At 55.1% G+C, this 15,582-nt stretch overlaps 1 protein-coding gene across 2 annotated transcripts in view; it reads left to right on the top strand.

Moving 5' to 3' along the window:
- The first annotated feature begins 850 nt into the window (after positions 1-850).
- The window catches only part of NPR2 (natriuretic peptide receptor 2), a 34,109-nt gene continuing 19,377 nt past the window's right edge, over positions 851-15,582 (top strand). The window contains exon 1 of one of the 2 annotated variants that reach the window (XM_060280431.1): positions 851-1,779. In XM_060280431.1, the coding sequence (XP_060136414.1) occupies positions 1,017-1,779 (763 nt within the window). In that variant the 5' untranslated portion in view covers positions 851-1,016. Of the gene's footprint in view, positions 1,780-7,197; positions 11,455-15,582 lie in introns of those variants that run through there. The other variant, XM_035100577.2, reaches the window with a different exon arrangement.

Below are 15,582 nucleotides of genomic sequence, written 5' to 3'. Positions count from 1 at the left end.
GTCCCTTCCAACTCTATGGTTCTATGTTCCTCCCCATATCTGCGAGTAAAAAGACCCCAAAGGCTACGGGGCCTGCCCTTTCCGCCCACTTTGCCGGGTCTCCGGTGCTCTCCTTGACTGACGCGCCCTAGCGAGGCACCTGAGTCGCCCTCAAGATTTCTTTCCGGAGAGGGCAAGCGAGAGCCAATGGAGAGCCTCGCCTTTGGCCCCTTTCCACCGGCAGCTGCCCGGAGGAGAGGCGCGTCTCCGGCTTTTTCAGCCGCCGCCGCAGGCGGGACTCCTCGCAGAGCTTCCAAGTGGCTTGGACGGCGCTCCCGCCCGGCTCCTTCCATCTAGAAGGAGCAGAGCGAACCAAGAGGCTGCTGGATCCGCGGCTAGGACAGAAAGAGAGCCGCGGCCAGCGAGCGAGCCGGCCTCTCCTGCGCCGCTAAGAACCCTTAGCCGCTCCGAGGGCACCGTGCGCGCTCGGGAAAGACAGGGCCGCCGCCGCCGCTCCCTGGCCCGCCCGAGCTTCCCTCGCCCAAGGAGCGGCCGGGCTGCGAAGCGAGCAGGACGCTCGAGGGCGAGAGCGCGCGATGGAGGCGGCCGGGCAGCTGCCGTGGAGCCGGAGGGCGGGCCGACCTCCACCCAGCGGCCGCGTTCAGTAGCAGCGGGCCGGGTCCTGCCCCGGCGGGCGGGATGGAGCCGCGCCCCGGGCCGCAGCCTCTGGAGCCCGGCCGCTGGCCTGGACTGGCGGCGTCGGAGGACGCGGACGGAGGCACCAGGGGGCGCTGCCCCCCCACGTCTGCAGGCGGCTCTGGCACAGCGTCCGGAGGGAGGCGCAGGGTGGGCGGCTGGGGCTGGCCGCGGAGGGGGCGGCCTCTCCTGGGGAGCGCAGGGCAGCCCGGCGGCCCACAGAAGGGATCCGGCGGCGCCGCGGCGGCAGCAAAGAGAAGGAGGTGGCGGAGAGCGGCAGAGGCACCCGGGCAGCCACGCAGCAGCCGAGCGGAGCAGACTCCCACCTCGCGCCCCCCGCCATGGCCTCGCCAACGATGTCGCTGGTGGTGGTCGCCGCCGTGGCCCTGTCGCTGTCGGCCGCCTCGTCGGGCCTGGGCGACGGCGCCAACGGGAGCGCGGCCGCGACGGTGGTGACGGTGGCCTTGGTGCTGCCCGAGCACAACCCCAGCTACCCGTGGGCCTTGCCGCGGGTGGGCCCCGCCGTGCGCCTGGCCCTCGAGGCGCTGGAGCCGGCGCTGCGGGCCGCCGGGCTGTCGATGCGCACCGTCAACGCCACGTCGGAGCTGAACGGCGCCTGCTCGGAGTCGGTGGCGCCGCTCCAGGCCGTGGACCTGAAGCTCTACCACGACCCGGACGTGCTGCTGGGGCCCGGCTGCGTCTACCCGGCTGCCTCGGTGGGGCGCTTCGCCTCGCACTGGGGCCTGCCGCTCATCACGGCCGGCGCCGTCGCCTCGGACTTCAGCCACAAGAAGGAGCATTACACCACGCTGGTGCGCACCGGCCCGTCCGCGCCCAAACTGGGCGCCTTCGCGGTCCTCCTGCATGAGCGCTTCAACTGGAGCTCCCGCGCCGCGCTCCTCTACGTAGACCGAAAGACCGACGACCGGCCCTTCTACTTCACCATCGAGGGCGTCTACCAGGAGCTGCGCCACGCCGGCCTCACCGTCGGCTACCACATCTATGCGCCCCGAGACAACGGCAGCAGCAGCAACGCAGGCGGCGCCGGAGACGATGGCGGCGGCCCGGACACCGCCGTGCAGTTCATCCGGGCCAACGGGCGAGGTGAGCGAGTCTCAGCGTTTGGGGGGCCGCCTGCTGCTGTTGCTGGACGGGAGGGGGTGCGCGTGTCCCTGGTGCCTGCAGTCCAACCCACCCTCCCACCTCCGTCTGCATGCAGTCCGTCCCCGTCCGTCCCCCCCAAGCCCCGCTCAGACTGCGGGCATTTCCCGGCGAGACGGCACCTCCTCCTCTGCCGTCGGGCCTCCTCTGGGCAGGAGAACCAGGTCTCTTTCCCGAGTTAGGCTCTCCGACTCCGAGTGGGGGCGGAGGGGGGCACTCCTGGACAGGTTTGGGGGGGGAGCCAATGCAGAGGAACTGCCCTTGTGTGGCCACGGAGAAATACATTCCTCCCCCCGCCCCATCCCAGGGCCATCCATCCCTCCAAGCGAACCCGGTTGGAACTACTGTATCTCGACATCTACGAGGACCGCTTGGCAGTTTGGGGTGGGGGTGGCGCTCACAGACCTCGAAGCCGGATCGGGCCCTCCACTTTCCGGGCGTAGTCGGGGGGGGGGGCGCTGGCCAAGGGCAGCCTGACACTCCTCCTTAATGGATGCGCCAGCCAGGAGGCACTTATCGATCCGAGCTGCAGCTGCGGCTGCTAATGGAGCCTCGTCGGCGGCTGCTGTGTCATCGGGACGGGCAAGGAGCCCGCCCGCCTGGGATAGCCAGATGGGTCTTTTTCGGGGGAGGGAAAGAGGAAGGAAGGCAGGCGTGGGGCTGGGGCGGGATTAGTCCCCCCCCCCCAGCCAGGCCGGTGGAAGGGGCCTGGCCCGGGCGCCTCTGCCGGACGCCACCTGGGGGAACGGAGGGTCGAGCGCGCGGCCGGACCGGGGGCCGAGGGAAGCGGTCGGCCGTCCGGGCGCAGGAGCGCCGTCGTGCAGCCGGATGCGCCGCGCGCTCGCCTCGCCTGGCCTCCGCCGCACCTGGCCAGCTGCCTCCGCGGAGCTTTCCGGGGGCGTTTCTGGCGGGGGGCGCCGTGAGCGAAAAGAACAGCTGCTGCTGCTGCCTCCGCCGCCGCTGCCGCCGCCTTCTTGCCTTCCTTCCGCGAGGAGGCTGCCTGTCGCCCCCCGCCAGCCCCGGGCAAGAGGGCCGACACCCAGCCCGCTCGCTGCCCCTCCGGCCTGCTGCCGAGCGGGGCCGGGCGGGTGGGCGAGCCGGCCCTGAGACAGGACTCCGTGGTGGGCTGGAGGTGCCTCCCAATGCCGCCGCCTTGGGGCCGCGCTCGGACCCATCTCAGGCCGGCCTTTGTAGCGAAGAGCCTGCCTGCCTGCCTCTCCCCTTTCCAAAAAAGAAAAAGAGTTTATTGCTGCGTCTTTTACGACAGGAGCTGGGCTAGATTTAAATGTGAGAATTTCAGGAATGTCACACCCCTGGAAGGCCGGCGGAGATGTTGTTGGATGTCTCCTGGCTGACAGTTGCTGGGAGCCCAGAGGAGGAGGAGGCAGCGGCGGCGGCCCCCTTTCTCTCTCCCTGCACCAAAAACCCCAACCCCAAAGTGCTGCTGAACTCCTTCCTGGAAGAGAGGGAGCCGACTGTGGCTCGAGAATAGGACGGGAAGTTCTTCCCCAGCCCTTCCTGCAACCACAGGCCAGGCTCCGGGGAGATGGCCGGAGGGCTGTGTTGTGGGGGGGGGGGACAACGAAGACCTGCGCAGGCCAGACCCGCCCCCTTCCCGAAGAGCAGAGGACAGGATGCTCCCCTGGCACTCAGGGCCTTCTCTGAACAACCCCTTCCCCAGCCCACTTCTCCCTCCCTCCTACTTCATGAGCCTGATTTGGCCCTCAAGCATCTTTCTTATGGCAGGCTTTGGTAAAATCTACAGCCTCACTGAGCTGCAGAGGACTTGTGTTTGAATCGACATGCGTAGGATTGTGGTTTAAATAAAAAATGCCTTCAACATTTTCCTCAGAGAATTTTGGAGGTGAGTGCTCTACCTCAGTCTTCTTGGGGGCTCCACAGCTATTGCACAGCAAATATTCACCTGCTCTTTGGTCTTCAGCATCAGGGTTTGAAATTCCAAGATTATGCAGGAAGCAAACAGGGTCTGAGCTCAGTGAGGTGTTGGTACTTTGGAGGAGCTGTTTTCATCTGGATTGCAGCTGGGGAGGAAAGGGTTAACCCCACTCATCTTGCCTGCTTTGATCCTGAGAATTACTGCCCTCCTCCATGCCAAGAGGCTGCTATTTACATTAAATAATAATAATAATAATAATAATAATAATAATAATAATAATAATATATTATTTATACCCTGCCCATCTGGGTAAGTTTCCCCAGCCACTCTGCGTGGCTCCCAATCAAGTGATAAAAACAATACTGACTTAAACATTAAAAACTTCCCTAAACAGGGCTGCAAGGGCGTACCCACCATGGGGCAAGTTAGGGCAGCTGCCCTACTCTAGAAGCAGGGCTGGTGGGCAGAGGCGGAGCACAGCCCGGCGGAGCGCGAGTTCGCCATTCCCGCCGCGCCGTGCCGCACCCTCCCTCCAGCTCCCCGGCGCGCCCTCAGGCAAGGCCAAGCGCGTCGGGGAACCAGGGAGCGCGGCGCGGTGGGCGGGAACGCCGAACTCGCGCTCCGCTGGGCTGGGCTCCGCCTCCGCCCACCAGCCCTGCTTCTAGGGAGGGGCACAGCCCGGCGGAGCGCGAGTTCGCCGTTCCCGCCCGCCGCGCTGCGCCCTCCCTCCAGCTCCCCGTCGCGCCCTCTGGCAAGGCCAAGTGCGGCGGGGAACCAGAGAGCGCGGCGCGGCGGGCGGGAACGCTGAACTCGCGCTCCGCTGGGCTGGGCTCCGCCTCCGCCCACCAGCCCTGCTTCTAGGGAGGGGCACAGCCTGGCGGAGCGCGAGTTCGCCGTTCCCGCCCACTTTGTGGCCCCTCCCCTTCCGTGCCTTGGCCCCTCCCCTTGCCCCCCCTAGTTTTGATCCTGGGTACGCCCATGCAGGGCTGCCTTCAGATGTCTTTTAAAAATAGGATAGTTGTTTATTTCCATGACATCTGAGGGGAGGGCGTTCCACAGGGAGGACGCCACTACCAAGAAGGCCCTCTATCCTGTTCCCTGTAACCTCACTTCTTGCAATGAGGGAACTGCCAGAAGGCCCTCAGAGCTGGACTTCAGTGTCTGAGCTGAACGATGGGGGTGGAGACGCTCCTTCAGGTATACTGGACCGAGGCCATTTAGGGCTTTAAAGGTCAACACCAACACTTTGAATTGTGCTCGGAAACATACTGGGAGCCAATGCAGATATCTCAGGACTGGTTTTATGCGGTCCCAGTGGCCACTCCGAGTCACCAGTCTAGCTGCTGCATACTGGATTAATTGCAGTTTCCGGGTCACCTTCAAAGGGAGCCCCACATAGAGTGCATTGCAGTAGTCCAAGCAGGAGATAACTAGAGCATGTACCACTCTGGTGAGACAGTCTGCAAGCAGGTAGGGTCTCAGCCTGCGTACCAGATGGAGCTGATAGACAGCTGCCCTGGACACAGAATTGACCTGCTCCTCCATGGACAGCTGTGAGTCCAAAATGACTCCCAGGCTGCGCACCTGGTCCTTCAGGGGCACAGTTGCCCCATTCAGGACCAGGGAATCCCCCACCCCCTGCCCCCCCAAAACAGTACTTCTGTCTTGTCAGGATTCAACCTCAATCTGTTAGCTGCCATCCATCCTCCAGCCGCCTCCAGACACTCACACAGAACATTCACCACCTTCGCTGGTTCTGATTTAAAGGAGAGGTAGCGCTGGGTGTTTAAAGAGAGTGAGAGAGCGCATTACATGCAAACACACATTTAATGTCATGTCTCATGTGACCCCAAGCTATAGCCTAAAACAGAACTTTCCAAACGTTTCATGTTGTGGACACATTTTCTAGACATGCATCATTTTGTGACACAGTAATTCAGTTTTACTTGCAAACTGGCAGGCTGCCCGCTCCCTTCCCAGCTCCAGAAGGAGAGGGGGCGGGGAGGTGGTCGGCTGGTCAGCGCAGTGCAAGCGCCCTGACAGGCACACCTTTTTTCCTCCTCCAGTGTGTTTGCACTGCGTCAACCTCCCCTCTCCTTCCTGGGGAGCAGCAGCAGCAGCAGGATCCGCACATCTGCTGCTGACTCACCAGGAGACTCCAGGTTGTAGGCCCTAAGGGGGAAGGCAGGCAGGGGCAGGGGGGAGGCCTCTGGAGGGAAGGGCTACTCCCAGGAGAGCCTGTGGCAGCCTGAGCTGAGGGTGGCGGGTTGGTCAGAGCAGGCAGGGATCGCTCAGCTGTGCCGGGAGAGCGGAGAGCTGCCATCCATCATCTCAATCCCTTGTGGCAAATAGTCCTTCTGCCCACACTGTGATTTTTACAGCTTAAAGCTGAGGGCTAAATTACATGTTTCATGGGAGATCTATTATTAGCGGGGACATTATATATATCTATACTGTCTATGAAACAAGTGGGAGCTGCAGTCGAGTGTGCCAGCCTGTCCCTCGTGCCCTTTCCCAGGGCACTTCATTCCACCTCCCCAACCCCAACCATCTCTGAGCATTCTGTGCATGCTCAGAATACTGCATTGTTTTTGTCCTTCTGCAAGCTGTTGGGTGTTTCTGCAGCTCCCGCTGAGGCTTCTCCCCTCTTGAACCCCGATACACGTGGGTCATTTGGGTCGACCAGAACAATCCAGAGAATGGAGCAACCCTCCTTTGCAGAAAGGTTGCAGTCTTTGGGAATTTCTCTAGAGGAGGCATGGCGTTTTTATTATTTTTATTTCTTGAATTTATATACCACCCTATACCCGGGGGTAGAAGTTTATAAAATGATAGTGGGTATCGAGGGAGCATGGCTGCCTCTCACAATACTATACAGTGGTACCTTGCTTCTCAAACTTAATCCATTCCGGAAGTCCGTTCCAAAACCAAAGCGTTCCAAAACCAAGGCGTGCTTTCCCATAGAAAGTAATGCAAAATGAATTAATCTGTTCCAGGCTTTTAAAAACAACCCCTAAAACAGCAAATTAACAGGAACTTTACTATCTAATGAGACCATTGATCCATAAAATGAAAGCAATAATCAGTGTACTGTAGTATAATATAAATAAGATAGTATTGTAGATGATTAAAAAAAATTTTTTTTCCTGTACTTTTTTTTCTTACAATGACCTGATAGTCATTGTTTGAAAGGGGGGCTTTTATCCATTTCCACAGTCACACAATCAATCAATCAATTAGTAGCTGAACTGGGTTCCACACAGTCACAAACACAAATTAACTGAAACAGCCTTAAAAACAAAAATGCAAAATAAATAGCAAAAACAAAAGAGCCAAACTTAGTCCGTCCTAAAATAAAAAAATTCCTTCAGTAGCACCTTAAAGACCAACTAAGTTTTTATTTTGGTATGAGCTTTCGTGTGCATGTCTTTAAGGTGCTACTGAAGGAATTTTTTTATTTTACTTCGACCCAGACCAACACGTTCTGAAGAAGTGTGCATGCACACGAAAGCTCATACCAAAATAAAAACTTAGTTGGTCTTTAAGGTGCTACTGAAGGAATTTTTTTATTTTACTTCGACCCAGACCAACACGGCTACCTACCTGTAACCTTAGTCCGTCCTGGAAGTCCCTTTGACTTCCGAAATGCTCAAAAACCAAGGCACAGCTTCTGATTGGTGCAGCCCCAGAAACAATAGCCGACAGCTGCATCGAATATCCAACTTCCAAAAAACATTCGAAAACCAGAACACACACTTCCGGGTTTTTGGCGTTTGGGAACCAAGGTACCACTGTAACTTGTGGGCGTTCAATGAAACTGAATGTTGGAAGATTCAGGATGGATAAAAGGAAGTCCTTCACACAGTGCTAACAGGCAATGAGAGAAATTAATGATGGAAAATAATGAGTATAATTCTGTTCTTGTTTTTATATTCTAGTTTTCTATGAGCATAATGAATTTCATGTTGTTCACCAGCATCATGTCACAATCCCCCTTCAAATATGGCCATCTTCAGGTTGGTCACAGAGTGATTTGGGGGCCCTCATAATGTTTCCCCGCTCCTTTTTGGCTAATGTGATTTCTGGTGTGAGATTTGTGTCCATTTATAGCTTTATTTAAAAACACTTGTATACAGTACTGTATTTTCATAAATTTCAGAGTGGTTTACATCAACAATGACATACATACAAGAAAAAAACACATAACAACTTAAAATCATAGATCACCAGCTAACAAGTACAGAAGGTTTTTTTCTGAATTGCCTGCATAGGTCTGGTGGCAAAGAAAAGTTTCCAGCAAACCTTTCAGCAAACTTAGAATGAAAGGTGCCTTCCGAATCTCTATGGCAGAACATCCCCCAAGACTGGGCTGATGACACCCAAGGCTGACTTTCTTGTTCTCGTCAAAGGAGCTTTGCCAACTCAGGGAACAGCCAGGGATGTTCTTGCAGATGATCTCAGTGCCGGAGCTGGGATAGAAGGTGTCAGGGGTGCCTGGGGTACCCTGGAGCTAAGTGGTTCAGGACTTTGTCAAGTAAAACAAGGACTTTGCCCCTGCCCTGAGAGTGTATGGGCAGCCAATACTGCCTTCAGATATCTTCTAAAAGTCAGATGGTTGTCTATCTCCTTGACATCTGATGGGAGGGCATTCCACAGGGCGGGTGCCACTACCGAGAAGGCCCTCTGCCTGGTTCCCTGCAACCTCACTTCTCGCAGGGAGGGAACTGCCAGAAGGCCCTCGGAGCTGGACCTCAGAGTCTGGGCTGAACGAGGGCGTGGAGAGGTATACTGGGCTGAGGCCGTTTGGGGCTTTAAAGGTCAGCACCAACACTTTGAATTGTGCTTGGAAACGTACTGGGAGCCAATGTAGGTCTTTCAGGACTGGTGTTCTGTGGTCTCAGTGGCCATTCCCAGTCACCCTGTGCCCCTATCAGCAGTCCAGCTGCCTTCCATCCGCTTTGGCTAGTAGCCCAGTTACATCCCTGTCTGGCCAGGGACCGCCTAACTCCTTTTGTCTATGCTCTGGTAACCTCTAGATTAGATTACTGCAATGTGTTATACATTGAGCTGCCTCTGAAGATGGTTTGGAAACTTCAGCTGAAGTGCAGAATTCAGCAGCCAGGTTGCTCACTGGGACAAAACTGTTGACCATATAATGCTGATCCTGGACTGACTGCAGGCACAATTCAAAGCGCAGGTTTTGACCTATAAATGGCTCAGGACCACAATACCTCCAGGACCGCCACTCGCCATATAAACTGATCCAGACCCTGAGATCATCCTCTGAGGCCCTTCTTTGTGTGCCTCTTCCACAAGACATCCAGAGGGTGGCAACACGAGAACGGGCCTTTTCTGCAGTGGCCCCCCATTTGTGGGATGCTCTCCCCAGAGAAGCTCACCAGGCACCTTCATTAGACACCTATAGGCACCAGGCGAAAGCATTCCTGGGTTGATTAACAGCCTTAGGCCCTTTTAAATGTGTTTGTGGAGAGGGAGGTATTGTTTTGTTGTTGCCTTTATTATATATTTTGTGGCTTTATTCTGTATTTTTATCTTGTGAACCGCCTTGCGATCTTCAGGTGAAGGGCAGTATACAAATTTAACAAAAACAACAACAACATTATTCTGCCCCAGGCCCCAGGCCAGCCCCGCATAGAGTGCAGTTCAGTAATCCAGCCTTTAGGTTGCTAATGCATGGACTATAGTGGTCATTCCCTGACCCGTGTTCCTTTTGCACAGAGACGGGCCTCTCTGTCTGGTGCAAAGGTCTGTGGTAGCATTGCCGGATCTGGCATGGGGGACTGAGCTGGCATCTGTGCCTGATGTGGGGGCCTGTCCCTGGGTCTGCTTCTCTTCAGATGGGCCTGTTGTTGCTGCTGCTGAGAAGCTGTTTTAGGTTAGGGGGTTATCTGTCAGCCTGCCGTGGAGGAGAAGCTTTGCAGTCAAAGGCTGGAGCTCCTTGGTGAGGCATTGAAGGGCTTTCAGCTGGTTGCTGGAGGGGACAGCAAGAGGTGCTCTGCCCTCTCTTGCAGGAGGCTGCTCCTAGAATCCTAGAGTTGGAAGGAAGAGACCCCAAGGGCCATCCAGTCCAACCCCCTGCCAAGCAGGAAACACCATCCAAGCATTCCTGGCAGATGGCTGTCAAGCCTCCGCTTAAAGACCTCCAAAGGAGGAGACTCCACCACACTCCTTGGCTCCTCTTGGTTCTCTGCCTTTTTCTCTTTGTCAGATGTGTCTTGTTGTCTAAGAAATGCCTGATGTAAATCACCAATAAGTACAATATTATATATCTGGGTCTGAACAAAGGCAACGGCCTCCTGTCGCAATGAAGCTGCCAGTTAACTCAGGAACACCAAGTCCATTTCTGGATCACCTGTCATGGTGCTGAAGGCCCCTTCATTATTTTGCAGACCTTCTAGTTCTAACGGAATTGTCCTTGCCTGGACTTTGCACACTTCATTTCTCTCGAATCTTACTGCTTACAACCCTCCCTTCCGATGGGTAAGGGAGGGTTTCTGCATCTGATGAAGTGGACTCGAGACCACAAAAGCTTATTATGCCATAATAAATTGGCTAGCCTTTAAGGTCACACAAGACTCTTGGGTTGTTTCTGGTTCCTAGGAATCTCAGCCACAGAAGACTTAACTCTTGGTGGGCTCAGCCCTCAGTTGTTGCCAGGCCTCCTCCTCCTCTTCTTCCTCTGCCTCCTCCATCATAAATTTGCTTAAATTCTCTTGTAAAGCCACCTCTAAGCTAGTCATTTCCACCCCTCTAGCATTCCTTATGCCCAGACCACACTGCTTAATATATTCTCAACAGGGCTTTTTTTTCAGCTGGAACTCACCAGAACTCAGTTCTGGACCCTCTCAGGTGGGTACCATTGCTGCCATAAGAGAAAAAGGGATGTGTTCATGGTGAGTTCTGGCACCTCTTTTTCGAGAAAAATAGCCCTGCTTGTTCCTACCCTGTTTCTATTTTCCACCCTTCCTCTTATCCCACGACTGTGAAGGTCACTCAGGACCCTCGGGGGAGGGGCTTTGTCAAAAGCTTTTGGGATAGTCCAGGTCTGCAGGGTCTTATCAGATCACCTCTGCCAACTTGCTTGCTGACACTCTTGAAGATCTCCAAAGGGTTGGCAAAGAAGGATTGGCCTTTGCTGCAGCAAGGCTGCCATTTCCGAAGCGAAGCTTGTCCTTCTGTATGGTGGACAGCCTTTCATCAAGCGGTCAGTTTTTCTGTGATGGGAGTCAGCCTGACTTTGAGGCCAGCCAGTCCTTGAGCTGAACTTGAATTCCTCTCCCTGCCCGGAAATCTGGAAGGCATGCCTGGGCAGGCTCTGCCAGGGCTCATCCCAGGCTGCCGGTTCTGGTGCAACCTAATTTCCTGATCTCATTTCCCTCCCATCTGTTTTTGCCTTTGGAAGTGATAATGATTCCCTGCTCCCCCCCTTCAAGGGTGCCAGTTGCTCTCCCCCCATAACCAGATCCACTTGAGACAAAGGTGAGGGAGGGTCTGGCGCCCTGATGGAGCAGAGGGGGCTGAGCCCTGGCGCCCCTTCTCACTTGGCTGGTGTGACAGCGTTGGTGTGCTGCATCAGCGAGGCATAGCGTGCATTCCAGGCAGTGTGGTAGTCGTGCCAATGCGCCGTGTGTGCCCTGGAGGTTGGTCTGCCGCCTGCCTGCTCCTCCAAGGCCATAGCTGGGGTTTGTGCGAAAGCGAAGGTGAGAGCATGGTGTCTTCAGGGGCTCCTGTGGGTGACTACCGGTATGTGGGCTGCCCGATATCCCAGCATCTGGGGCGAGAGCTTCAGGCATTGGTGGGGAAGGAGGGGCCTGTGCTTCCTGGAGAGGTTTGGAGAGGGCCTTCCTCCCCTCCCCTCTGGAGAAGCTGCACCCCCCCTTTCCTATGGCAGGCAGAGAGCCTTGGGCTAGGAGGGCTCCCCCCCTCGTGTGCCACGCAAGGAGCCGCCCCCTCCTTCCTGTAACTGGAGCTGCCTGGTGGGGCCCTCTGTTTCCAATTACGGAGCCAGGCAGAAGGTGCTGGAATCCGGGAACCTGCAAATTCTTTTGCCACAACCGCAAACCCAAACATGTTTTTGTGCCGTTTCTCACTGCCTCGGCTGCGCCAGGGCTGCTCCTTCTCCATAACCTCGGAGTCGGGCGAGGATGGGCACGACCTGCTGGACTGGGCACAGCAGTGGGGCCGGGGGTCTGAGCTTGACCCCTGGCAAGACGGAGGCCATTTGGGGTGTGGGTTCCCATGTCCAGAGATTTCCAGGTTTGTCGCTGGAGGCTCAGGTCGCCTCAGTGGCTAGGAGTGACTTTCACCAGCCAGGTGTGGCTGGCGAAAGGGAAATTTGGCCATGGTGATACACGCATTGGTAGCCTCAAGACCCTCTTATTGCCATGCGCTCTGGGTGGGGCTGACCTTGGGCTTGGTCTGAAGGCTCCAGCTGGAGCAAAAGGCTTGACTGTCGATGGGGTCAAATGATCACCAGCTCATTGTGATCCAAAGCTTGCCTTGGCTGCCCATACGCCACCAGGTCAGGTTCAAGCATCAGCCGAACAGATTGGATCGCACACATCCTGCTGAGGTCCTCAGTGGAGTCACTGTCACTGGTCCTCCAGGACTTAGGTGCCTGCCTTGGCTCATCTATGTGAAGCTAGCTCCCTCCCAGGGGAGGTCAGACAGGCCACCTCCCTGTGTCCCTGTTTTTCCAGGACAGTTCCGGATTTACAGAAGCCGTCCCGGTTTCTGATTTGACCCCGGAATGTCCCGCTTTTCCTTAGGACGTCCCCATTTTCTCCAGAGAAATGTTGGAGGGGATGGAGCTGTGACCCCTGAGCCAAGGAGATAAGCAACTATACAACCTTTTGAGGACTTCTGAAGGCAGTCCTGGATAGGGAAGATTTTTAGGGTTTTAAATGTTTTGTTATGTTTTTATATACGGTATGTTGGAAGCTGTCCAGAGTGGCTGGCGCAGGGGATAAATATTAAAAATATCATTATTATTATTATGGAATAGGACGTCCTTATTTTCATTGGAGAAATGTTGGAGAGTATGATGTTGAACTGAACGCTTTTTTAAAAAATTCCAGCTGGCTTTTTAATTGAATTCTGATGTGAAATGTTTAAGTCATTTTTAGTCTTATTGCATTGGGCCTCTTGTACGCTGCCTAGAGATGACGGTGATTAGGTGGAATACAAATGGTTGAAACAAACAAAGGCATGGCAGCCCAAGATTTGTGGCAGCAGCCCTGTCTCAAAGCCCCATGGCTCATTTCCTTCCAGTGTGATGTGCCCTGAAAGAGGCTCCCCCCCAAAAAAACGCTGTCGGGCCAAATCTGACAGATAGCTCAGTGCCTGGGTGGGAGACCCCCTGGGACCCCCAGGACCCCTGCCTGAAGTGCCTTGATATGGGACAGAATGTGAGGAAGTAAATAATATGATCAAGGGCTTGGAGCAAGTCTTCTATGAGGGACTGTTAGAAGATTAGACAAATTTAAGGGGGGGAGGAGACACTATGGTGCTGGAGGAGACTCTTGAGAGTCCCATGGACTGCAAGAAGATCAAACCTATCCATTCTGAAGGAAATCAGCCCTGAGTGCTCCCTGGAAGGACAGATCGTGAAGCTGAGGCTCCAATACTTTGGCCACCTCATGAGAAGAGAAGAATCCTTGGAAAAGACCCTGATGTTGGGAAAGATTGAGGGCACTAGGAGAAGGGGACGACAGAGGACAAGATGGTTGGACAGTGTTCTCGAAGCTACGAACATGAGTTTGACCAAACTGCGGGAGGCAGTGCAAGACAGGAGTGCCTGGCGTGCTATGGTCCATGGGGTCACGAAGAGTCGGACACGACTAAATGACTAAACATCATCAACAAAGGGGGGCAGGCTATCAGTGGCTTCTGGCCATACTCTGCTTCCCCTTTTGGAGGCAGAAAACTCAATAGCAGGCACTGGGATTCCCAAGGAGTGGGAGAGAGTGCTGGTGTGCTTAGAGCCCATTTTCAGGTTCTCCATAACGGGCATCTGGTTGTCCAGCCCCTATGGGGAAGAGCAGGCATCCCCAAACTTCAGCCCTCCAGATGTTTTGGACTACAATTCCCATCTTCCCTGACCACTGGTCCTGCTAGCTAGGGATCATGGGAATTGTAGGCCAAAACATCTGGAGGGTCGCAGTTTGGGGATGCCTGGGGAAGAGGATGCTTGAGCAGGTGGGCCCCCATGGGCCTGATCCAACAGGCTCTTCTTGGAAAGTGCAGGAGGAGAGAGCTGCCCTTGTGCCCCCCCCCCCCCGGGTCTTGCTTGCCGGCTTCCTGCAGGCATCTAGTCAGCCACAGTGAGAACAGGATGGTGGACTAGATGGGCCATGGGCCTGATCCAGCAGCAGCCACCTCTTCTGTCCTTATGAGGCAAGCCGTCTGAGGAGCTGACGCCAGGCAAGGCAGCGGGCATGGAGAGGGTCTCCCTGTCAGAGGGTCTTAGCTAGAGACTGCAGCAGCCCCCCCCCCATGGTCTATGCTTTTGGGCAGGTGGAGCGGGGGTTAGGCTGTCCGCTCTGGATACCCCGAAATGGGGGATTGCAATAAATAAGAGCAGGAAGCAAACCCTCAGCCCCACAGCACTCCAGGAGCAGCAAAGAACCGGTCAGGAAGCACTTCAGGCGCCCTTGCTCTTGAGGAACAATGAAATGGAAGGGCTCGTGGCGCCTCCCTGTGCAAGGACAGCCAACCTTTGAGGACCAGGTGCTGGGAGAGTCTGTGACTCCTCGGAGGAGGAGGAGGCGGGTGGCCTGTACAGACCTGATCCGCTACAGCAAAATCATTCCTAGGTTATAACAAGAGGGGAAACGGGTAGTTTGTAGCTGAGTACAGCGGTCCCTTGGTTCTCAAACTTAATCCGTTCCGGAAGTTCGTTCCAAAACCAAAGCGTTCCAAAACCAAGGTGTAATGCAAAACGGATTAATCCATTCCAGACTTTTAAAAACAACCCCTAAAATAGCAATTGAACATGAATTTTACTGTCTAACGAGACCATTGGCCCATAAAATGAAAGCAATAATCAATGTACTGTGCTATAAAATAAATAAGACAGTATTGGACATGATTAAAAAAAAAAATTCTTCCCTGCACTGATGATGGTCCTTGTTTGGGCTTTGATCCATTTCTGCAGCCACACAATCAACCAATCAGTAGCTGAACTGGGTTCCTCACAGTCACAAAAATTAACTGGAAAAGCCTCAGAGACAAAAACACAAAATAAATAGCAAAAGCATCCAACTTAATCCATTCTGGACGTCTGTTTGACTTCTGAAATGTTCGGAAACCAAGGCGCGGCTTCTGATTGGTGCAGGCGCCGTGGAAACAATACCTGACAGCCGCATCAGACATTTGGCTTCCAAAAAACGTGCAAAAACAGGAACACTTCTGGGTTTTCAGCGTTTGGGAACCAAGGTGTCTGAGTACCAAGGTACCACTGCACAGAAATGCAGATGCTTTTAATTCAGGGGTCAGCAAGGTTTCACTCCAGTGGAGTTCCCTCCATGGGCCTGACTGCATGCGTGCCTGCGATTTCCGGTGTCTGTGTCCGCACAGACGCAATTTCCAGCACCACGGAAGCGAGTCCCTGCGCCACGCTGCGCCAGTTTATCGCAGCGTGTGGGGACTCACCAAGTGGGTGTCTCGTGGACCGGTTAAATGACCCCCGTGGTCCGCTTGTGGCCCATGGGCCTTAGCTTGCCTACCCCTGCTTTAATCCTTTCCTCCTTTTCAAGGCTGGCAGGATCACTTTCCCCTTTGTTCCTTTTGTGTGTGTCTTTGAGACCCCTGTGTCCCTATCTGGCGAG

The sequence above is a fragment of the Zootoca vivipara genome, chromosome 11 (genome assembly GCF_963506605.1).
Source record: "Zootoca vivipara chromosome 11, rZooViv1.1, whole genome shotgun sequence".
Taxonomy (NCBI): domain Eukaryota; kingdom Metazoa; phylum Chordata; class Lepidosauria; order Squamata; family Lacertidae; genus Zootoca; species Zootoca vivipara.
The sequence above is the reverse complement of the archived record's forward strand: the minus strand, read 5'-3'. Positions and strand labels throughout refer to the sequence as shown.